The sequence below is a fragment of the Protopterus annectens genome, chromosome 13.part0 (assembly GCF_019279795.1).
Source record: "Protopterus annectens isolate FY-2018-M chromosome 13.part0, PAN1.0, whole genome shotgun sequence".
NCBI lineage: Eukaryota > Metazoa > Chordata > Ceratodontiformes > Protopteridae > Protopterus > Protopterus annectens.
Genome location: NC_056747.1, coordinates 341,438,497 through 341,463,942, shown reverse-complemented (window position 1 = coordinate 341,463,942; position 25,446 = coordinate 341,438,497). Strand labels below are relative to the sequence as shown.

Here is a 25,446-nt window from a genome sequence, read left to right as displayed (position 1 = left end):
TCGAAAGTGACTGCTTTCTGGTGAGATCATACCAGGGAGGATGATACTATAGGGATGCTGCAGTGGCTACTCATGTTGGTTAATACCAAGTCCAAGATATTATCACCCCTTGTGGGATACATACTCTTTGCTACACAACATGCAATCTGTAAATCTGTTATTTAAGCACTTAGAAAAGGCAGCCAGCTAGAGTGTGCAGCATGTATGGGGGGAAAAAAAGAGCAGCAGCAACCCTAGTCAATGAAAAAACTCTTCACAAATATAAACTCTCATATATTAATAATTGCCTACAATATCCAGTAACTGTGCTGTTCGTGCAAACAAAATCAGGTATTACAATAGAAGCCTTCAGTAGGAGGCGGTAGAAATATATACTTTCATAACAAACATATGCACTATAGATTCGCAGGGAGAAAACAAAATAAACAGCCAGATGGCAACAGACGTACTTGAATGTAATTACAGTACAAACAGCAAAAAAAAAAAACATTGTGTTACAGTAGGATTCAGTGAAACGAACAGCCAATAGTAACTTTGGGTAGCCTTAGCAGGGGAAGCCCTTCTACCACGCTTTTTACCTTTGGGTGGAGGGGTGAGACTGTCTACGGACAAAGTCAGGCGTATTAGGATAATTCCTCTGAAACTTGGGTACAGAGGAAACAAAAATATGCTTTAACTCCTGTAAGGCCTTGCCCTTTTTTTGCAAGGACTTATAACAACTGCACAACAGCACCAAACAAAAGCTTGACAAACCTCAAGATGCAGCACTGTGGGAAGTGTCTCAACAGAAAAACACTGCGCATAACAGTGCTCATGGGGAATCTGTCTCCCGCATGGCATTTCTCCTTTCTGGATGACATGAAACCCAAAAACCAGAAACAAGGCAAAACAAAGAAAAAAAAAATAAACAATGGGGCACTTATCTGAAAGCAGTAGAAACCAGCAGAAGAACTAGTGTTCAGACTGATGGTGAAGTTTTGAGGATGGTATGTCCAGACGTCACCTTTATGCCCTACACTGTGTGCTGGGAGCACAAGCGTGATGAACGGCGTACCCACTACAGTCTAAAGGCTTTTGTATACTGGCTGGATGTCGGGCTGCCCTTGGCAGGGGATCCCTACTATAAAGAATACTGCAACAGTGATATGGAAGGACATCAACAGATGTCCACTATCAACAGCTAAAGCATTGACTGGGCCTGCAGTGGCGGCAATGGCTTTAGTTATTTATTTTTTTAAGAATAGTGGGAGTAGTGCCAGCAGGACCAGAACAAGTTATCCATGCAACAAATGAGGAAGAGGAATGAAAGCCAGCTAACAGTGATGGAAGGAGGCAACTGGAAGGTAAAGTTATCAGAGAAGAGTTCAGAAGCAATGCGCTCACACACTTCCCCCAATAGTCCCATTTTCTGTAAAATCATACACGAAAATACGAATCCTGTTCGACATCAAGCACTTTTCCCAAAATCATAATGACAGGAAAAAATGACAGGTATGTTGTCACAAGTGTACACAAGTACTAAATGGCTTACGTTTCTCTTGACTATAAAAACATCTTGTGACTTTTCCAAAACACAATTTTAAATGTCTACAAAAGCAGAATGCATTTACTAAAAAAAATAACCCTTAGCTAAAAAGTACAGTTGTGTAGACTTACCATAAATGTAGATGTTAGAGTGTATTACTGTTGCAGTCATCACATATGGGTTATCCCTGCTAGAGTAACCCTTGGACAGGCCAAATACCAGAGACTTAGTATTTCTGCGTTGATTGCTGTTGCTTGAGGACTGACGTCAGGTCGTCAGTGGTATAAAGTAAGGCAGCAGATGCCATTACATCAGTTTTTCTTGCCCTAACCTGTCAGGAGCCCCCAAAGTAGGAGGCCAGGTTCTGGTGGAAGAACCCCACCAGTGAAAAATAAATACCACAATGTCCCATGTAAGGAAAGGAGAATAACAAGGAAGAAAGGTAATAAAAGAAGAAAGAGAATAAAGGGGGATGGAGGGAGGGAACCAGGACTGCATCAGTGAATAGACTCGAACATCTACATTTATGGTAAGTGTACACAACTGTACTATGTTCTTCATGTTTCACTGTTGCAGTCAAGGAAACTAGGGGATGGCTAAGATGCCCTGCAAGACTGCAGAGGCAAACCCTGCCCTGGATTTGGAGGAGAGAGGCAGGTGGTAAAGATTGGTAAAAGTGTAAACAGATGTTCAAGTGACAGCCTCCAGGATGTCCCTGGTGGGGACTCTTCTGAGGAAAGCTGCAGAGGTGGAGGCTGCTCTGGTGGAGTGTGTCCTGACCCCCTTGGGGGGAGGCTTTCCATGCTCTTTGCAACAGAAATGGATGCAGTGTACTATACATTTTGAAATGGTTTGCTTGGAGATGCCTTTGCCTTTCGCCCCTGTAGCAAAGCTAACCAGCAATTGATCAGACTTTCTGAAAGATTTAGCCCTGTCTGGATAGAATCGGAGCTATCTGTGCACATCTAGAGAGTGAAGAATCTTTCCCCCTTGCTCTGGAGATTAGGAAAGAAGGTGGGCAAATGAATGGATTGCTTGAGTGCCACACTGGACACCACCTTGGGCAAGAAGGATGGGTTAGTTCTGAGGGATACCCTGTCTGCATGGAAGATGATGAAGGGTTCCCACAGCCATGAGTGCTTGCAGCTCAGAGACTCTTCTGGCTGAAGTAGTGGCCACAAGGAATGCTGTCTTCCAGGACAGAAATTTTAGCTCTGCAAAAGCTGGTTTGAAAGGAGGCAGGGTGAGCTTTTCCAAGACAAAGTTAAGGTCCCAAAGTGGTGTTGGTGCCCTTCTGGGGAGCCTCAAGTTGCAAGTCCCTCTGAGAAGCCTCAAGTTGCAAGCCCCTCTGAGGAACTGTTTGATCAAAGGGTGTGAGAAAAGGGGCTGTTCAGTGGGAAAATGATCAGAAATAGCAGAGGCATTAATTTGTATAGAGGAGAGAGAGACCACTGTGCAGTAGGTTAGCCAAGTAATCCAGGATGAGAGGGATGGAGGGCAGTACTTACTTAGCCTGGATCCAGGTGCAGAACCTTTTCCATTTATCTGCACAAGCCTTTCTGGTGCTACGACATCTGGCCTCACGGATAACATCCAGAACCTGTTTACTGAGAATGGCAGATTGGTTCGGGGTTAGGGAATAAACCAAGCTGCCAAACTAAGTGTCTGCAAATGGGGATGCATGACTTCCCCTTCACTCTGGGTCAGGAGGTTTGAAATCTGAGGATGATGCCATGGAGGCAGTGGGGACAGTCTGCGCAGCAAGGGGTACCAGTGTTGTCAGGGCCAGTCTGGAGCTATAAGAATGGTCCTTGGTTTTTCTTCCCTTATTTTGAGCAGTACCCTGGGGATTAGAGGTAGGTGAGGAAAGGCATAGAGCGATAGACTGACCCAAGGAAAGGACAGGGCATCCACTTCCCAGGCCATGCAGTGATGCTCCCCGGTGCAGTGATGCTCCCTGGTGCAGAACTTGCTGAGCTGATTGTTGGTGTGGGAGGTAAAGAGATCAACCTCCGAAGTCCCCATTTTTGAGTTATTAGGGTGAAGGTACATTTGTAGAGTTGCCACTCGTGTGGGTCGGAAGGTTTCTGCTAAATTGGTCTGCCGGAGAGTTGAGAGCGCCTAGTAGGTATTGTGCAAAAAGGTGTATTTGCATGGAAGAGGCCGTGAGCCAAAGGGTCATGGCCAGCCTGCATAGAGGGTAGGAGCGAGTCTCTCCCTGCTTGCTGATGTACCACATCAGAGTGATGCTGTCTGTTTAAATCAGGAGAACTCCTGGAGACAGAAGGGGTTTGAAAGCTATCAAGGAGTGCTGCACAGCCATCACCTCTTTTTGCTTGATGTGTAGAGGGATTTGCTATGGACTCCATTGGCCCTATATGCACCTGCTGTCCAGGAGTGCACCCCAAGCATAGTCTGATGCATCTGTGGTGAGGGCCTGGGCAGGAGAGGGTGGGGAGAAGGGCAGTCCCTTGTTGTGGGAGCATGCTGTTGCCCACCAAAGAAATTCCTTTTTGAGGCAAGGAATTCTATGCAGAAGAGTTTACAGGTCTTGAGAGTGTTGACACCAAAGGCTCTTTAGGTACCACTGAAGTTTCCTCGTATGCAGTCTGTCATATGGAATGAGAAGTATTGCAAGATGCCATGAATCCCAGAGCTTGCAGGATCTTCCTTGCAGATAGCTGGGGCCTGGTGGCTAGTTGAGAGAAGTAGGCTATCAGGAAAATTTGTTTCTCTGGTGTAAGGTATGGGATGCGGTGTCCACACTTGCTCCCAGGAAGATTATCCTTTGGGTGGGCACCTGTTTGGATTTCTTTTCGTTGATTGTATACCCCAGGGAGGTTAGCAGGGTCTTTACAAAGGCCAAGTGCTTGAGCAGCTTTTCTTGGCTGTCTGCCTGAATAAGGCAGTTGTCTGAGTATGGGTAACTTTGAATATTTCTTTCTCTGCAAAAGGCAATGGCTGGAGCCAGACATTTTGTGAAAACTCTGGGAGCAGTAGATAAGCCAAAGGGAAGTGCAGAGAAAATACAGTTGTGTACACTTACCATAAATGTAGATGTTCGAGTGTATTCACTGTTGCAGTCATCACATATGGGTTATCTGCTTGCAATAGCCCTCAGTCGGCCTGATTAATGAAGTCTTGGGTCCTGTGTCGGCTGCGGTCTCTTCTTCCGTGACGTCAGGGGTATAAAACATGCAGCCGATGCCATTACATCAATTTTTCTTGCCCCAGATGTCAGGTGCCCCCTTAATGGGAAGCAATAAAACATACATATACATATATAAAAGGATATACCTCCAATAAAAAAGCAAATACACCAAAAAGCTTTTAAGCATAGTAAAGGAGAGTAGAGATATAGCCAAAAAAGTCAGGGGGCTGGAGGGAGGATAACCAGGACTGCAACAGTGAACACACTCAAACATCTACATTTATGTTAAGTGTACACAACTGTACTATGTTCTTCATGCTTCACTGTTGCAGCCATCACATTTAGGTAGATTCCCAAAGCTAAGACTGGGAGGAGGAATTCAAATAGCATTAGGACCAGCTATAAAGACCCTGCAAGACTGTAGTGGCAAAGCCAGCTCTGCATTTAGAGAAAACTGGCAAATGGTAATGCTTGGTGAAGGTATGTAAAGAACTCCAGGTAGCAGCTTCTAGGATGCCCCTGTAGGGACACCTCTTTCAAAGGCTGTAGATGTAGATGCAGCCCTGGTTGAATGGGGTCTGATCCCCTGTGGGACTGGTTTTTCATGGTGCTTATAGCAGAAATGAATGCAATGGCTTATCCATTTAGAAATGGTTTGCTTTGAAATAGCCTTCCCCTCTGCCCCTGCAGCAAATGCCACCAGCAGTTGTTCAGATTTCCTTTGAGGGTTTAGTCCTGTCCAAGTAAAATCTAAGTTGTCTGTGCACATCTAAGGAGTGCAGTATCCGTTCCCCTTTGTTCTGTGGATTAGGAAAGAAGGTTGGCAAATGAATGGACTGATTAAGAGCCACACTGGATACCACCTTGGGCATGAAGGATGGACTGGTTCTGAGGGACACCCTGTCCGCATGAAAGATGATGAAAGGCTCCACTATCATACAGGCCTGCAATTCAGATACCCTTCTTGCTGAAGTGATTGCTAACAGGAAGGCTGTTTTCCAAGAAAGGAATTTTAAATCTGCACTAGCAGCTGGCTCGAAAGGAGGAACAGTGAGTTTCTCCAATACAAAGTTAAAGTCCCAAGCTGGAGTTGGTGCTCTTTTGGGTGGTCTTACATTTTTGGTCCCTCTGAGGAACTGCCTGAGCAGTAGATGAGAAAAGAGGGGAGGTTCTGTGTTATAATGAGCTGAAATGGCTGAGGCATGAATTTTGATAGAGGAAAAAAGAAAGGCCCTTGTGAAGCATCTCAGTTAAGTATTGTAAAATCTGAGGTAAGTTGGACGCTGCTGTGCTCATCCCTTGAGAATGGTACCATGCACAGAATCTTTTCCATTTTTCAGCATAAGATTTTCTAGTACTAGGCCCTCCCTGCCTCTAAAATGATATCCATCACTGGTTTACTGAGGGATGGTAAAGGAGAAATAAGGTAATTAGCCAGGCTACTAGGTTCAGGGTTTGAAGCTGAGGGTGCAGAATTTGGTTCTCCTGCTGAGACAACAGGGTAGAGGTTAGAGGCAGGTGCCATGGGGCCAACATTGAGACACTGCACAAGAAGGGGTACCAGTGTTGGCATGGCAAGTCTGGTGCAATCAATGTCGTCCTTGGTTTGTCCTGTTTGATCTTTAGTAGTACTTTGGAGAGGAGAGGGAGAGGAGGAAAGGCATAAACTGATAGGGTTTTCCAGCTTAAGGACAAAGCATCCACTTTCCAAGCTTGTTTGTGGGGAGTCCTTGTGCAAAATGTGTCCAATTGGTAGTTCTGGGGGGAGGCAAACAGGTCTATATGTGGGCTCCCTCATTTGTTTGCCAACATGTTGAAAATCTTTGGTTCCAGTTTCCACTCTTGTGGGTCCGTGAGGTTTCTTGCTTAGTCCATCTGCCAGTGTATTTAGTTTTCCTGGCAGGAATTGAGCTTGTAGATGCACTTGGTAGCTCATGGCTGTTTTCTACAATGCCATGGCTAGTCTGCAGAGGGTGTAAGAATTGGTACCTCCTGCTTGTTTATGTACCACATAACAGTGCTGTTGTCCGTCTTTACCATTAATTGTCCTGGAAGAATGTGGTCCTTGAAGGCTGTCAGAGCATTCTGAACAGCTAACATTTCTTTTTGATTGATATGCAGGTGCATTTGACTTGGGTTCCATTTGCCCGGAATACATTTCCTTGCCAGTTGAGCCTCCCCCATGCATAGTCTGATGTGTCTGTTGTTAGGGTTTGGGCAGCAGGGGGTAGAGTGAATGGCAGTCCCTTGTTTTGGTGGCAAGCCTCTGCCCAAAGAAACTCTAGGCGTAGGCAAAGTATGATAGGAATCACTATTTCTAGATCCTGAGAATGTTGACACCATAGGCTTTTTAGATACCATTGTAGTTTGCTCATATGCAGTCTTGCATATGGAATTAGAAGAATGCAGGCCGCCATGAACCCCAAAGGCTTGCAATATTTGCCTTGCAGATAGCAGGCTTTCCGTGGCCACTAGTCTGTAGTAGGTTGTCAAATGAATTTGTTTCTCTGGCGTGAGGAAAGCCATCCAGGAAGTTGTATTCAAGCTTGCTCCCAGGAATGTAATTCGTTGACAGGGTACCAGGTGCGACTTCTTTTCATTTACGATGTACCCCAGACAAGTTAGCACCCTTTGTACAAAGGCCAGATGATTCAAAAGTATGTCCTGGCTTTCTGCCTGAATTAGACAATCGTCCAGTTATGGGTATATTTGAATATTTCTTTGCCTGCAAAATGCAATGACTGGAGCTAGGCACTTTGTGAATAACCTGTGTGCAGTAGATAAACCAAAAGGGTAGTGCAGAGAACTGACAGTGCGTGTAAGCCTGCTTTGAAGCGAAGGTATCTTCTTGCAAGATTCCCTGATTGGGATGTGCAGGTATGTTTCCTTTAAATCGGGTGTTGCCAAACAGGCATGTTTTCCTAGCATAGGAAGCAACTTGGTGAAGAGTCAGCATCTTGAATTTTGGAATCACCAAAAAGTTGTTTAGAGTAGACAGGTCTAGGATAGGACGCCATGAATTGTCTTTTCTGGGTACCAGGAAAAGTCTTGAGTAGAAACCTTGCCCCTTTTCCTCTTCTGGTACAGTCTGAATAGCCTTTATGCTTAAAAGAGTGTGTACTTGCTGCTTTTGAGCCTCTGCCCACTGATTTGGGGGTAGATCTGACCAGCCGTTTGGAGTTGGTAACGTGTGGAAGTGAAATCTATATCCTTGGGACACTGTTTAAAACCCATTTGTCCTGGGTAATGATCTCCCAGTTTTTTGCATGTAGGGCAATCTTTCCCCCCAAAGGGGCAGTCAGTTGAGAAGTGCTTGGAAGTTTTAAAATGGAGTCACTGAGACAGTTTACCATAGGGAGGAGTTTTACTACTCCCAGATTTGGAAGAGGGGGCCCCCCACTGCTTAGTCCTGTGTGTACCCTGGGACTGAAGCCTGGATGTTCTGCTGGATCTGGGTTTGGACTGAGAGGGCCTGGAAGAGGCAGGAAAGGAGCAATTCTTAGAAGGCCAATGCCTACTAAATCTTGGAGGTTGTACTTGTAAGAAATCTTTAACAGTTTGCATAGATTTAGCTTTTTCCTCCATCTTTTTAAGAACTACTTCTGCCTTATTGCCAAACAGGTGGTCCTGATTTAAAGGAGCATCCAGTAATTTAATTTTAACATGATCTGGCAAGGATTGCTCCTTAAGCCAAGCATGCCTTCCAAGTACAGACCCAGTGACAGCAGCCCTGCGAGATGCCTCTAGTGAATCAAAACCACATTGCAAAGTATGCTTTCCAACTTGTTCAGCAGAATGTATTAAATCCTGTAAATCCTTATTTTCAGCACAATCAGGAATCAACATCATTTTCTGTTTAAGCAATCCAATAATATGCTGCTGATAATTTAACATGAAAATGACAGTTTAAGGCCCTAATGGCCAAAGTTGCAGAAGTGTATACCTTCTTACCCCATCTATCCAGCGCCCTGGAGTCTCTATCAGAGGGGGTAGGATTTTTGGCAGTAGTAGCTTTGATGCCCTTGGGACCCTGTGAAACTGTCTCAGGATCCACAGTAGGATTTTTGAAAAGGAGCTTGTGGAAGTCAGGAACCCTGTAATATCTATCAGGTTTTCTGGGAGCAGGAGGACAAACTAGATTCCGAAAAGGCATCAACAACAATGTCTATTACAGGAGGGATAGCTAAAGGCCTGTGCTGGGGCAGGAGTAAGAAATCCCTAAGCCTCTTTTTAGAATCAGAGAAATCCTCACTTTCTCAATGAAAATGCTCCCTAAGAGTATGCAAAGTTTCACCAAAAGAGAAATCCTCCAGGGGGGAAGCAGAGGAAAAAGAGCCTCAGCATCAGAATCCTCACAGGTAGATAAAGGTATATCCTGGTCATCAGAGGAAACAAATTTCAGAATCCTGGTCAGAAGTATCATAAGCAAACTCTGTCCTAGGTCTCTTAGAGGGGGAAGGTTGGCTTCACCTGATTAAAGAAATAAGGTCTTCAGCCATTCTTATAATTTGTTTTTTAGGCATAGAGGCCTGACCATGCAGTCTGGGCGTCAGTTTTCTAGGCATGGTTCGAGTTTTAGGCCTTGAAGAAGAAGAAGATGGCATCGGTTTGATATGCAAATCAGTAGGCCTGAATACACCCTCAGAAGCCAGTGTCTGCACAGCGGCTCTGGACCCATCCAAGGTAGAGACATCCCGCAGGTTCCACAATTGAAGCGTCTTGCGGCATACTCAGTAAAGGCCTGCGAATCTGAAGTAGCGGGTATCAGGGGCTGCGAAAGCACCTCACTGGTTACAGGCGAACTGGTGACTGGTTTAGAAGCGTCGTCAGCAGCTTTGGACCCAGGCGGCCTGTCTATCTTTGCGCTTTTTTGGAATGTCGGTAGTCGGATGGCTTACCAAAGACATATCTGGATAACTGAACCGAGCACCAAAATATTTAGAAGTGAAAATATACAGACGATGGATAGTTCGTAGTTTAAATAAGGCACAAAACTGACAGCGAGGTACGTCGTGGTCAGGGCCTAGGCAAGGAATACAGTACGAATTAAAATCTTTATGAGGTATTTGCTTTCCACAACAAATGCAATTATTTACTTTAATTGACATCGGTTTAGAGCAAGAAAATGTTTCCCCAAAGGGGTACTTCGCTTTTAGTTGAAGACTTCATTTCTGAAACTCGAAAATGAAAATTTCAGGAGTCGGCCGACTGGCACTTGGGAAACTGCTTCTGCTTCGGGCACCGCACGGCAAGACTGACTTATGTAATGGCGTCAGCTGCATGTTTTATACCCCTGATGACCTGACATCATGGAAGAAGAGACAGCAACCAATGCAGGACCCAAGACTTTGTTAATCAGGCTGACTGAGGGCTACTGCAAGCAGATAACCCAAATGTGATGACTGCAACACTGAAACACAAAGAACATCTGAAAGTGTTGAGATCCTGCCCTCAAGTGGAGATATTTCCAGCATGATTACCTTATAGGAATGTGGAGGCAGGCCTCTTTTAGATCTAGGGTGGCTAGCCAAGCATCCTTGGACAGCCTGGGTAGCAGCTGCTGGAGGGTGGGCATTTTGAACTTTGGGATCACCAGGAAGGTGTTTAGAACTGATAGATCGAGGATGGGGAGCCAGGTGCCCTCTTTTCTGGGCACGGGAAAAAATCTGGAGTAGAAGCCTTGGCCTATCTTTTCTGCAGGAACGTGCTCTACTGCCCTCAGAGAGAGCAGGGAAAGGATTTGCTTTTGAGCCTCTGCCCACTGATTTGGTGGTAGATCTGGGAACCCTTTTGGAGTTGGAAGGGTGTGGAAGGAAAATTTGTAACCCTGAGACACAATGTTCAGAACCCATTGGGCCTTGGTAATGGTGGCCCAGGTGCTTGAGTGAAAGGAAAGTTTTCCTCCTAGGGGTAAGTGAAGGTGGGTGGAGGGGGTGAGTCAATGTGAGTTCTTACCATAAGGGGGTGGCTTAGAACTCCCTGGTTTTGAAGTGGAGGCATTCCACTGCTTGGATCTCTGCATTAGCAATGCATGTGATGAAAGAGGGAAGTACACATAGTTTTAAGTTCTTAGTTCTCCATACTGTTCATAAAAATAAGAGAGTTGGAAATATTATTAATAGTACTGAAGCCTTGGAACAGGAATGGTTTATTAAGTTCCAAGCAGAAAGACCACCTGGTCTAAACTGTAAAGTTTTCCCTAAAACCATTCCTCAGAAATAGAGCTGTAAAGCATTGATGCTCCAGGTTATTTAGTATTCTCTATTTTACATTTTATAGTTTTTATCATTGTTTTTAGATAATTCAGAGATGTGCTCACACTTCATACTATTTTTATTTGTATACATTTATACTATAAGCATTAATTGGTTTATTAATTTTAACATGGAACTGATTGATTGGTACCATGATGCATTACTATTTAAACAATGTTTTAACTGTTATAACATGTCTGATGAAGCAAAGAGGACTCTGCGAAAGCGCTCACTTTTTTTTATTAAAGAGCTACTTGCCGCATGTAATCCAACGAGTTTTATTTTATTTGTTGTTCTTAGTTATCGTTGGTTACTTCATCCAGCTTTGGGGATTTTATTTTTATAATTTAGATCTCTGCATTCCCTGGAGCTGCTGTCTGGGGGGGGGGGGGGGGTCTGTTCCACGGGGCCTAGGCTGGGCTGGTTTACTCGGAGCAGGAAAGGACCAGTGCTTGGAGGGACAATGCCTGCTGAACCTAGGGGGCTGGACCTGTAAGAAATCCTTAACTGTTCGCATAGATTTTGCTTTTTCTTCCATCTTTTTTAAGACCTCTTCTGCCTTAGTTACAAATAAGTTATCTTTGTGCAAGGGGGCATCCAACAATTTAGATTTGACATGGTCTGGCAGGGGTTGTTACTTACGCCATGCATGTCTTCTAATGACAGATCCAGTGACTGCTGCCCTGCAAGAAGCGTCTAGGGTGTCAAAACCACAGTGAAAGGTGTGTTTAGTCACTTGACCTGCAGAATGCATTAAGTCTTCTAAATCTTTAGATTCTGCCCAAGCAGGAAAGGAAGGCATTTTTTGTTTAAGGAGTTCCAAGGTATCTTGCTGAAATTTCAGCATATGGAACTGACAATTTAGTGCCCTGATAGCAAGAGTAGCTGAGGTGTATACTTTTTTACCCCATCAGTCCAAAGCTCGGGAATCCCTGTCTGAGGGGGTGAAATTCTTAACAGATGTTGCTTTAATCCCTTTTGGCCCTTGGGAAATTACCTCAGGGTCAGCTGTTGGATTTTTAAAGAGATATTTGTGAGAGTCAGGGACTCTATAGTACCTGTCTGGTTTTCTGGGAGCAGAAGGTAGGGCGTCAGGAGTCAAGCTGGTATCAAGGAAAGCATCCTCCACAACATCCAGGACTTGGGGGGATGGCCAAGAGTCTGTGTTGTGGAAGATCTAGGAATTCCCAGAGTCTCTTTTAAGACTGAGGGCAGTCCTGACTCGCCCATTGGAAATGTTTCCCTTAACGTATGCAGGGTTTCCCCAAAGGAAAACTCTGGGGGAGAGGCTGAAGAAATGGAGTCCTCTGTATCACAATCCTCATAAGTGGAGAGGGGATGCATGTCTTCATTGTTAGATGCATCAGATTCATCTGACTGTTGTTCAGACAAAACTACAGGGGACAGATCTCTTTTCCTTTTCGAGGGAGTAGCTTGGCTTCCCCTAATCAGCATAAGGTCTTCCGCCATTTTAAGCATTTGAGACTGAGGCAAGGTAGCAGGTGCCTGAGAGTGGGTAGTCGGTTTCTTGGGTGTGGTTCGAACCCTGGGTCTAAGGAACTCGGTCATTTTTGAAAGAACATTAGTCGTGAAAGACGTTGGTTTGTGTCGAGTTTCAGTAGTGCGAAGGACTTCCTCAGAAGCCAGTGCCGGCTCAGCAGCTCCGGACCCATCCAAGGTAGAGACGATCACAGGATCCTTAGTCAAAGAGGAGTTTTGTGGCATACTGGACTCCAAAAGGGTCTTGGTAGCGGCCTGTGAATCAACTGAAGCGGGCAGGGGCTGCGAAAGTGCCTCACTGAGTACCGGAGGACTGATGACTAGCTTAACGGAAATGTCAGTAGGTTTGGACCTGTGCACTCTCTGTCTTTACCTTTACATTTTTTCGGAAGATCTGCTGTCGGATGGCTTACCGAAGCCATATCTGAATTAGAGGACTGTAATCGAAAATATCTGGCTACAAGGGCCAGACCATGGATAGTTCTGGAGTTGAACAAAGCACAGAAGCGACAACGGGGGGATGACATGGTCTGGGCCTAAACAAGTGACGCAGTAAGAGTGGAAGTCTAGGTGTGGTATTTGCTTTCCACAGGCGAGACAATTAACTTTTTCTGATATTGGTTAGTGCAAGAAAAAAAGGATCCCCAACGGGGTACTTAGCTTTAGAAGACTTCAACTTCAATTCGGAGATGAAAACAGAGGTAGTGGCCGCCCGGCACTTGTGCGAACTGCTTCTGGCTCCACGGCAAGAAAGACTGATGTAATGGCGTAGGCTGCCTTACTTTATACCACTGATGACCTGACGTCAGTCCTCAAGTGACAGCAACCGATGCAGAAATACTAAGTTTCTGGTAATCGGGCTTCCCAATGGCTACCCTGGCAGAGATAACCCAAATGTGATGTCTGTAACAGTGAAACACGAAGAAAGTACAGTTTTGTACCTACCATAAATGTAGATGTCCGATAGGTATGCATCTGCAGTCATCACATATGGGTTGTCCTGCCTCAGGCAGCCCTTCGGTCGGTCGGATTCCAAAGTCTGGGTCTGGCCTCGGCTGATATCGCACTTTCCCCGACGTCAGAGCGTCTGGGGTATAAAAGCATCAGCCGACGCCATCTTCCTCAGTTTTTCTTGCCCCAGATGCCAGGTGCCCTCTATGAAGGCTAAATTTGGAGAAATGCAATAAAATTCCAAACATTTGCAAAAAATATATGCATGTATATACAAACAAATACACCATAATAGATCCCCCCAGGTAGCTAATAGAGGGGTAAGCACCCTAGGAATACCACAGAGGGGAAGGAGGGAGGGTAAACCTGACTGCAGATGCATACCTATCGGACATCTACATTTATGGTAGGTACAAAACTGTACTATGTCCTTCAAGGATGCATCTGCAGTCATCACATATGGGTAGAATACCATAGCCAATCTGGGGGTGGAGGTACTAAGTAAAGGATGGTGTAGTTAAGATACCCTGCAGGACTGCTGTAGCAAAACCTGCTCTGGATCTGGAGTATAAAGGTAAATTGTAATGCTTGGCAAATGTATGCATGGAGCTCCATGAAGCAGCTTCTAAAATGTCTTTGGTAGCCACCCCTCTTAGGAAGGCTGTGGTGGTGGCTGTGGCTCTCGTGGAATGAGGTCTAATGTTAGCTGGCACAGTTTTTCCATGAAAGGAGTAACAAAAACGAATGCAATTTCCTATCCATTTTGAAATTGTCTGTTTGGAAATTGCTTTTCTTTGTACCCCAGCAGCATATGCTACAAACAACTGGTCAGTCTTTCTGTAACTTTTAGTTCTGTCCAAGTAGTAGCGCAGTTGTCTGTGTATGTCCAGGGTGTGCAGAAGTCTCTCCCCTTTATTTTGTGGTTGTGGGAAGAATGTAGGCAAGTGAATAGCTTGGTTCAGAGATACCCTGGATACCACCTTTGGCATGAATGTATGATTGGTCCTCAAAGAAACTCTGTCCTGATGAAAGATAAGAAATTGCTGCACTGCCATTAAAGCTTGTAGCTCAGATACTCTTCTTGCTGAGGTTATGGCCAGAAGGAAGGCAGTTTTCCAAGACAAAAACTGTAGATCTGCCGATGCTGCTGGTTCAAAGGGAGGAAGTGTTAGTTTTTCCAACAAGAAATTCAGGTCCCAAGTAGGTAGGGGTGGTTTCCTTGGAGGATTAATGTTTTTGATTCCTCTTAGAAATTGTCTTAGGAGAGGATGAGAGAAGACAGGTGGATTAACATTGTATTCTGCTGAGATTGCTGAGGCATGTATCTTAATGGAAGAGTAAGACAGGCCATTGTGGAACAATTCTGCCAAATATTCCAGCATATGTGCCATGTTCATCACTGTCACATCTAGGCCCTTTGCTGTGTTCCAGGTGTGAAATCTTTTCCATTTAGCTGAATATGCCTTCCTTGTGGAAGGCCGGCGAGCTTCCATAATAATATCCTTCACTCTCTGGGATAGGTTATCCTGAGGAGGAGTCGTGGTATTCTCCAGGCAGTTAGCTGCAAGGTTTTCAGGTTGGAGTGCAGAGTCCTGAAATTGTGCTGTGCCAGTAGAAGTGGCCATAGGGGGAGAGGCCATGGTTTCGTCTGTGACATGCTCTTTAACAGTGGGTACCAGTGCTGTCTTGGCCAGTTTGGAGCTATCAGAATTACTCTGGGTTGCTCTGTCCTGATCTTCAGTAGTACCTTGGTCATTAATGGGAGAGGTGGGAAAGCATACACTGTTAGAGCTTTCCAGCTGAAAGAGAGAGCGTCCACTTTCCATGCTTGTGGGTGGTATGTCCTTGAGCAGAATTTCTTCAGTTGATGATTGAGGGGGGAAGCGAACAGATCTATTTCTGGCCTTCCCCATGATTGTGTGATGAGTAAGAAGATGTCTGGGTGCAGCATCCATTCGTGTGCATCCATGGTAGTTCTGCTTAAGCTGTCTGCCAGTGTATTGTCTTTCCCTGGCACGAACTGGGACTGTAGCTGTATGATGAGGTTCAAAGCAAGTTCCCACAGATTCATTGTCAGTCTGCAAAGAGGGAAGGAATGGGTGCCTCCTTGCTTGTTTATGTACCACATAACTGTGGTGTTGTCTGTCCTTATTAGCAGGTGGCCTTGCTGAAGGAAAGGTTTGAAGGCCTCGATTGCGTGTATCACTGCCAGCATTTCCTTTTGGTTTATGTGCATGCGCAGCTCTCTTTGTGACCATAGCCCTTGGATACATCTGCCCTCCATGTGTGCTCCCCAACCTTGGTCTGAAGCGTCCGTGGTGATGGTTTGGTTGGCTCTTGGCTTGCTGAAGGGCAACCCGCTGTTCGACTGGCAGGCTTGAGCCCATCACAGAAATTCCTTTTGAAGGCAAGGAATGAGTGGGATCAGAGTTTCTAAGCTGTGACTGTGCTGTGTCCATAAACTTCTTAGGTACCATTGTAATTTTCTCATATGCAGTCTTGCTTGCGGAATCAGAAGAATGCAAGATGCAATGTAACCCAGGGCCTGCAGGATTTTCCTTGCAGTGAGCTGAGTTTGTCTCGTCAGATTCTGGAAGTAAACTTGCAGTTGTTTTTGTTTTTCTTCTGTGAGAAAGGCCATTTGGGTGGTTGTGTCTAGATCCGCACCCAGAAAAGTTATTCTTTGGGATGGAACCAGTCTTGATTTGTGGATGTTGACTGTATATCCCAAGGCCTGTAGCAGGTGGATGGCATAGTCCAAGTCCTTTAACAAAGTTTGCTTGCTGTCCGCTTGTATTAGGCAGTCGTCCAGATATGGGTAGATTTGAATCCCCTGAAGTCTGCAGTGTGCAATTACTGATGCCAGGCATTTCGTGAATACTCTGGGCAGTAGATAAGCCAAAGGGTAATGCTGAGAATTGATAATGCTCTGACCCTGCAAGAAATCTGAGGTGTCTTCTGCAACTTTGTCGAATAGGGACATGCAGGTATGCCTCCTTGAGGTCTAGAGTCACCAGCCAAGACCCCTTGCCCAGCATGGGAAGGAGTTGCTGTAGAGTCAGCATTTTGAATTTTGGCACAATGAGGTAAGTATTCAGTGCGGACAAGTCGAGAATAGGCCTCCATTGATTTTCTTTTCTTGGAACAAGGAATAATCTGGAGTAAAATCCCTGGCCTTGTTCTGAAAGAGGTACCTTTTCTATGGCTTTCATTTGCATTAAGTTGGTAATTTGTTTCAAAGCCTCTGCCCTCTGATTTGGTGGCAGGTCTGGCATGCCTTTCCTTTTTGGCAATGAGTGGAAATGAAACCTGTATCCTTTGTCTATTATTTGCAGTGTCCATGTGTCCCTTGTAATGCTGTGCCAATTCTTTGAGAATAAAGAAAGTTTTCCGCCCAAAGGTGCTTCTAATTGAGCCCTGGTCGGCGGAGTCAAAATAAAGTCATTGAGTCTGTCCTGGTGTAGCAGTTGTAGTTCCTGCACTACCTCTCTGGTTGGGAGCCTGCCACTGACGGCCTCTGTAGGAGCCTCTAGCTTGCCCTCTACCTCTGGCACGCCTATTCCTGCCTCTTTGAGATCTGTCTGAGTCCGGAAAGGACCAATTCTTAGTAGGCCAGTTTCTGCTGAATCTCGGTGGTTGGACTTGCAGAAAGTCTTTAACTGTTTGCACAGATTTTGCCTTTTCTTCAAATTTCTTTAAAACCTCTTGAGCCGTGGAACCAAATAATTTTTGCTTTTCCATAGGGCATCCAAAAGCTTAGCTTTAACATGGTCTGGCAGAGATTGTTCCTTCAGCCAGGCATGCCTACGTATAACTGCACCTGTCATAGCTGATCTACATGAAGCTTCCAATGCATCATAACCACACTGCAAGAAATGGTTACTAACCTGCTGGGAGTTATGCACCAGATCCTGAAGGGATTTGCGATCAAGGGGTTCAGAGGAGGACAGTTTCTTATGCAATTCATCTAGTAAATACTCTTGGTACTGTATCATATGAAATTGACAATTTAATGCCCTCATGGAAAGAGTTGCAGAAGTATACACTTTCTTACCCCATCTCTCTAATGCTCTGGACTCCCTTTCAGAGGGTAGAGGATTTTTAGCAGTGGCAGCTGCAACCCATTTTGGGCCCTGGGAAATAGTTTCTGGATCAGCAGAGTGGGCCTTGTACAGGTGTAGATGTGAGTCCGGGACCCTGTAGTACCTATCAGGTTTGGCAGGAGCCAGAGGGAGAGAGTCAGGGGCAGTACTAGCATCCAAGTACACATCATCAATGACATTCAAAACAGGAGGTATAGCTAAGGGCCTATGCTGAGGTAAATGTAAAAAGGTCCTTAATCTCTTTCTGGAATCAGAGAATTCCTGACCCTGCCATTGAAAATGTTCTCTCATAGTGTGTAATGTCTTTCCAAAGGAAAACTCTTCAGGAGGGGAGGCCGACGGAATAGATTCTTCAGCATCAGAATCCTCGTAAGCCGAATAAGCCTCCTCCTGATGGTCTGACAGAGCAGAGCCATCCGTGGACTCATCTGAGGACTGGGGATCAGAGGGCTCAACCCTGGGCTTTTGTCTGGAGGAGGTTGAGAGCCCCTGTCCAGATGAGGTTGGGAACCTCTAATTAATGAGATCAGATCCTCTGCTAGGGTAAGAATTTGAGAGCTAGTAGAAGGTCTCTGAGAGGAAACCTTGGGAGGCAAAGCTTTTGTAAGTTTAGCAGCTTTAGCCCTAGAGAAAGCCTTAATGGACATGGAAGCAGGGGGTCTGGCTGCACCACGTGCAGGAGTAGACTTATCTAAAGGAATGGTGTCGGAAGGTTCCTGGACACCGGTTTCAGTAGGTAATTCAATGACCGACTCGGCCGGGGCCTCTGGGGCCGTGGTAGTCGGTTGTGTGGTTTCGGTAATAGGAAGTACCAAGGACTCTGTTTCAGCCGAGACCGAGACACTCGCGGTAGGCCTGACCATGGTTTCAGCTGAAACCGCAGTCCGTGTGTGTCGGTCCTTGTCCTTCCGTTTTTTAACTAAATGCGAAGTCGGAGTCTCCGACGGCATCTTATAAGCAAAACTAGCCCCAAAAAACTCCTCTGCAAACTCCGACCGACGTCTAAGAGTTCGTCGGTTGAAGGAAGCACAGGCTGAACAGGCCGAGACGCTGTGGTCTGGGCCTAGGCAGGGGAGGCAGTAAGAGTGGAAATCCTTATGAGGTATTTGTTTCCCACAAGTTAAACAATTATTAACTTTATCTGACATCGGCTGAGGCAAGAAAGAGTCCCCAACAGGGTACTTAGCTTTTTCGAAGTCTTCGGTAGCTGAATCACAGGAGCTGGCCGACAGGCACTTGCGACCTGCTTCTGCTTCGGGCACCACGCGGCAAGAAAGACCGAGGAAGATGGCGTCGGCTGATGCTTTTATACCCCAGACGCTCTGACATCGGGGAAAGTGCGACATCAGCCGAGGCCAGACCCAGACTTTGGAATCCGGCCGACCGAAGGGCTGCCTGAGGCAGGACAACCCATATGTGATGACTGCAGATGCATCCTTGAAAGACATAGTCAGTCGTTCCCTGACAAGAAACTTCAGATACTGTGAAAAAAATACTGTACGTCTTTAAGTGAAGTACTGCTGTTAGACATAACATAAAATATAGAATCATTTTCTTAAAAGAGCAACAATTCTGCATGGGAAAATTCCCCTGATGAGAGTTATCTGCTAGAAAAATAAACTTGAAGAGGCTGAATGCTACTCCTACAAAACCTCCCGAGTTGCTTCCTCTCAAGGTAGCAAAAAAGTACTAAAGATTGCTTCACTCTGATTTCTTTCCTTTGGGCAGGCCAATAAAAAGTCAGAGTGAAGGTGTGAAAGGGAGCCAGAGATTTAAGCTGGCCTGTGGCTGTATCCTGGGGCAGGATACAACCAATATAACCTCAAGGGTACTGGAGCAATGAGAATGATGATCCTCTAACTTTTGCTCCATTTGAACCAGCTCTTCAGGCTGACTTTGGGTTCCTAATACGGAAAATAGTGTTGCCAACTGCTCTGACCTTTGCAAGAGAAGTATCTGAATTGCAATATTTTAGTGGCTCAATTTTATTTCTATTTATTTTCCACAAAGATAGTTAGTTTAAAAACTACTCCTTCACTTATACCTGAAGTTGTACGCATCATAGTTTACTTTTACTTTCAGCCAAGTGCTCCATCCTCCCTGTCTTCTTTCAAGAACTTAAAAAAATAGGGAGAAGGGATATGCCATACCTTGGATGTCCACAGGCAACTCTGGTTCTATCTTAACAGAACAAAATATTTTTGAACTTCTGATCAGTTGTTCTTTTCTTGTGAATGTAAGGAGAAAAAAATGAAATTTCCTTTCATTATACCCACCACAACAAAACTATTCTAGGCAGGGTCAAGGCTCATTCTAACACAACCTTGCTTCATCTATGACTTTTGGAAAGGGTTGGATTCTAGAAACAACAACCTGGTCCTATATGCACACTTTTACAAAGCACTACAAACTATATTCCTTCTCCAGGCCTGTGACTGGATTTGCAAGTACCACTTCCCCAGGGGTTGCTGGACCTTTATCTTTCCTCGTCCCTGTCATGTTAAGCTATAGTGCTCTACCCACACACGTTAGGCTACTGTAGCAGTGATGCATATTATATAGATTTAGTTGCCCAGCTGTACTACCATAACAGTAAATGTTCAAATAATACTACTGCAGGAGCAGCTCCCTCAAGTACCTCCCCTGCCATTTCTTTATGTCAGGGTGTGGACTTTTACTTTCCTGGCATTGTCCCTTCTCAGGGCTTCAGCCTCCCTCAATCTGCTGACATGAAACCCCTGAAGGGCTTGGCTTCCAAACCTTTCAGTCAACTAAGTTTGAGTTGTTTGGGTGCACTGAAGTTGGTTGGCCTGAAGCTTTGGAAGCTGTCTGTTACATACTTAGCAGGACATAACCCATACAGATTAGGCTACTGCAGCAGTGATCATTTGAATATCTACTGCTATGTTAAGCTTACTTGCACAAATGTAATTTGTAAAGAAGCTTTCATACACCTTTTTTTAGCCATCCTCTCATAATACTTGGGATGCCCTATTCACACACAAGACAAATCTCCTTCAGATGCAGAGGTGGCTGCTCCATATCCTACAGCCAGAAGTTTGTATTTCTATGTATGTCAACTTCAAGAGAATTTTTTTTTATTAAAAGGATAAATCTTACAGTCAAAACACCTGAAGAGTATAACGCAGGCAGAGAAGACAAATTGGGAAATCCCTTAGTGAAATATATACAAGTCAAAAGCATACTTCTTGATGACTTTTTCTGGGAATAAGAACCTCAAAGATCTCTACAAATCTTATTAGGTAAGCCAAAAGAATCAATCTATACAGAAAAGTGAGTGCTTACTATAACTTTGAAGGTCACCCTGGATGGTACAGACTTCTGAACACTTTTCTGCAGCAGAGAGAAATGAAGATGGTATCGGTGCGCCTCTCTTTTACAGCCTGTCCTACTGTGTGAGGTTAACCCTAAGCTAAGAAGTTCTAAAGCACTGATAAGTTTATAATTCTGGAAGCCTTTGAACAAACTCAGACATCCTCTTACTTGAAAGAGACTACCACATCAACTTTTGGTAAATGTAAATTAAATACTTGCCACATGATAAAATTATACAGAAATGTATTACAACTGGTTGGCAAGTTAATTTGCATGACTCCAGGCAAAGTCCTTATACAGGGTACCCCCAAGCATGAATGTGACTGGATCTCCCTGAAGACTTAAATCACAACAGAAAACCCAATTGGTACCCCCAAATAAAGAAAGCTTTCAGTGAAACCTCTCTCTCTCTCTCCTAACTCTGGAATGAAAATGTAATATATTGTGAAATAAACAGCGAGTGGTTGTCAAAATAAAAATTGATTCAATATGCAAGCTCATCTCCGGCTGAACCAAAACAGAACAAAAAAAATCGCACACCTTCCCCAAACTTTTAAATTACTATTACCAATTAACTCCACAGAAAATGATAACATGGGAAAGCTTTTACCTTTTTACCCATAAGTACAACACAGTGGACTATCATGACCAACACGGGTAGCAATGCAACCCAAACAAGATGGAAAAAGTGTCAGTGTGTCACACATACTTAGAGCAACGCTTCAAATATTTTTCAGAACACTGATTGCTTCTAAAGTAATAACAGAAGGCATAAAGGGGTTGAGAGACAAAAATGCAGTTATAATGACCAATTTATAAGCACCACACTGTGCAGAGAGAAAAAAAACTCATTCCAAGAAGTCTTCAACTCTTACATAATACATTCTGCTTCTCAAGTGGAGTACTGCCCTCTGGTTTCAAGCAGCTATAACAAATTGAAAAATGGACAGCTTATACTTGTGATCTCACACACGCTCACAAACACACAAACTATACTTGCACATCAACAGAAATGTTTTTTTTTCAGGAAAGAAAAGAACTTCAGCCTATTAGCTGTGTATGCTTACATTCTAGTACTGTGACAGCCCTGTCACTCCACCATGTTGATATGCACGTTCACCTTGGTATGTTGAATCCTGAGAAAGAGCAACATCAATTTGAGACTTGAATTCATCACCCAAGTAACTGTCCTGTTATAAGAGAAAACAAAGACTTCAGTTTAATGCAATATTTAATAAAGACGAAAAAGAAAAAAAAAGTGTTAGAACTGTAGACAAATAATTTTAATTTAATTAATGTCATTTTCATGACATTTGCATCCCCCATAACTACTAATTGTTGATATGTTTACTTCTATCAAAGGCTATACCTCTGAAATTCTCTATATTTTAAAAACACTTCCAGAAATAATGTGATACTGCAATAAAATTCCATTAGGCATGCCCCTAAACTCTGAAGTCAAGTGAACAACTTCATCTGTACTTCTAATATGAACATATTCATTTTTGTCATTTCTGTTACTTTTTAACATAATACATTATTGCAGTATTATCCTCTGATCAATCAGCAATAGGCATTTAAAAAAAATGCCTGCACCCTGGGGACATGTGCATGCCTTTTCTAATGCAAGAACAATGAAGATACAGCATCCCACTGCTAAAAAATGACTTGTAAATATATACTTACCTGACAAACACAGGGTAACAATAGCAAAGTCTGAGTGGAAGGACTGCCAACAAAACAGGGATGGAGACAAACACTTGAACATCAAAAAGGAATTTTTTTCACAGACTACCAGATGTATATCTACCACCATTTAAAAAAAAACTAAAAGACTTAGCTAAGACAGAGTCTCCACTGTGTAACACTTTAAACTTCCTGTAGTCGAGGTCCACGAGACATATGCACATGTAGGGGGGGGGGGGGGGGTTGGCTTTCCTGGCCTGAATGAACTTTAAATTTAAACAAGTCATGACTATTCAGAAGCCATGCAGATGAAATAATGGTACTTTCCTTAAGGGGGCCATCTGCATATATTCTATGGGTCTCCACTACAGGAGGTTTAAGGTATTATACAGTGAAGTCTCTAAACTGGTTGAGTCTTTATTGTAGTTTTAACTAACTGGTTTGTCTGTGTGACCTTCCTACCCTTTAATTTCAATATCTAACATCAAAGGTCCTCTATGATTGATTCGATGGTGGGGTTAAATCCCAAGCAGTAATACTACCAAGTCTGAAAGAACTGTAGTAGTATACCACCATTACTGAGAAGATTTATGTATGGGAAGTGGCAACAAAATCTGCAACAAGAAACTATGGAAACATAGGCAACTACTCCTAAATAGAAACACCTTAGACTACAGCTAAACTCAGCATTTCCAACATCTTAATGATGAAGGCAGCTTAAATATTTTACATTTGTTGACCAGGATAGTCCAACTGGATATATGTCCATTTTCAGCGGAGGCCCGGGGAGAAAAACTCCAGATAACACAGACAGAACATAACAGATACGAGTCAAACATATTTACAAAGCCCTCTAGTGGTACTCACAATATACACAGTGTGTAATAATATACAGAAACAACAGGATGCAGCAAGCTATTATGAGCAAGAGATGCGTACAATATTAATTTAAATAAGGCATTGAATAAGTAGTGATTAATCAGGGTTAGGTACAGGGACAAAGCCAGTGCTCTTTAAAATACGGTTTGAGGCTTTTTTTGAAGAGACTTAAAGGTTCAAGGGGAAGATTAGATGGAAGCGAATTCCAAGTTTTACCAAAAACGTTGGCAAACAGGGAGTCGCCTGCTGAGTTAATGGCTTTGGGGGTTTGGACCAACAGTTTAATGGATGATCGTAATTGTCTTGAATTACTGTATGGCTTTACGATATTTCTGAGTGCCGGAGTATTTTCAAAGTGGTACAGAATTTTGGGTGCTACTATAAGCTAAGTAGGCTAGGCCGTTCTAACAACTCAAGAAGACTGAGGTTTTGACAGTGGTGTGCCCTACATGTTAAGCCTATGGCAAATATGGCAATATGGCTGTAATAGTGAGAGAGCTTACTAAGTTTTCAGTTTTGCTCAAATTGGAGAGTATGGAGGATGCATATAGAAGGATAGAGAGGTAGGTGTGAGCGAGCGACTGCAGTCCTAGCTAATGGAGTTAGAAAAGGTTTGCTTCTATATAATGAGGCAAGCTTCTTATTAATGTTTTTTATAGTTTTATTGATATGGCGATCAAATTTGAGATTATTGTCCACTAATACTCCTAAAAGCTTAGTATGGATTTCTGGAGAGATAGAGGTACCATTGTTGGATGTTATGGAGAAGGAAAATGGGCTGATCTACTGGTGAGGGTGAAGAGGAACAGTTTAGTTTTGTTGGGATTTAACAGATGGTGATTAGAGAGCCAATCTTCAACTATGTTAAATGTGTTTTGTGTTAAGGTTTGCAGGTCTAAAGGGGAGGAAGCTGTATAGATCAGGGTAGAATAGTCTGCATACTGAATGCAGGTTGCATCAGGGATGATGGTATGAAGATTATTGATGAAGATAGAAAAGAGAAGATGACCTAGAACAGAGCCCTGTGGGATACCAAGGGTGAGAGGTAGGGTGGACAGTTCGGCCTGCCATAATACAGCCTGTTGTCTGCCATTCAGATAGGCTAGGTACCACTGAATAGTATGGTTATCTAAGGAGATGGATTTTAAGGAACGGATGAGTAATTTGTGGTTGACCATATCAAAGGCCTTTGGCAGGTCTAGAAATAGGGCTAAAGATAGCCTGTTGTTCCCATTTTGGAATATGGTATTTATAAAAGAAAGGAGGGCAGAGATGGTGCTGTGATATGACCTAAAGCCATGCTGAGAGTTGGCAAGCAGACCATTCTGAATGAGAAGTCCATACGCTGCTTATGAATGCACTTCTCCATTAATTTGGCTAGTGGTGAGAGAATGGCAATGGGTCTGTAGTTAAACAGTTCTGTTGAACTTCCACCTTTGTGGAGTGGGATAACATGGGATATTTTCCAGATTGAGGGGATATGGCATCGGCAGCTTTTTGTAGGTACTCTGCAGGAAGGAGGTCAGCAGAAAGGGTGGCTGGTTTTAGTTTTTTGATAAGGGATTGGATAAAAGTGGAAGAGACCGGTTGGAAGTTAAAGGGGGGATGAGAGTGGGTGTGTTAGAGTGGGTGGGAGTAAACTTGTTAGCTAAGGACTGAACAGTTTTAGTGAAAAAGTTATTAAAGGCAGTGGCGACAGTTTCTGGGGATTTATGGGTGTAGTTTGATAAGGATGGGATAGTAGATTGTCCTGGATGAAGATGTCAGTTAATACCTGCCCAAAACGTTTGGGGATTGTTTTGGTGTTTAAATTGAGGTTCTGGTAGTAGTTTGTTTTGTCTAGCAAATATGTTCCTCTCATGAGGTTGCTCGACTTCTAGGGTACTTAGAATTAAACAGTTTGAACAATCAGGATCAATATACTTCTGAGTAGCATCTCCCAAAGAACTAAGGACCCCAGGAACAAGGGCTTCATCGCTTACTCTAATTTCTATTTCCCATAAGGACAGAAGAGAAGTAATACTCAAGGAAAGGAGATAACCTCCTCAGCCTGAGTATAAA

At 43.9% G+C, this 25,446-nt stretch overlaps 1 protein-coding gene across 1 annotated transcript in view; it reads right to left on the bottom strand.

The window, feature by feature from the left end:
* The window catches only part of UPF1 (UPF1 RNA helicase and ATPase), a 3,097,516-nt gene that overhangs the window by 69,838 nt on the left and 3,002,232 nt on the right, over nt 1–25,446 (bottom strand). Inside the window, exon 22 of the mRNA XM_044054826.1 lies at nt 21,888–22,010. Coding sequence (XP_043910761.1) covers nt 21,891–22,010 — 120 coding nt within the window. The 3' untranslated portion in view covers nt 21,888–21,890. The remainder of the gene's footprint in view (nt 1–21,887; nt 22,011–25,446) is intronic.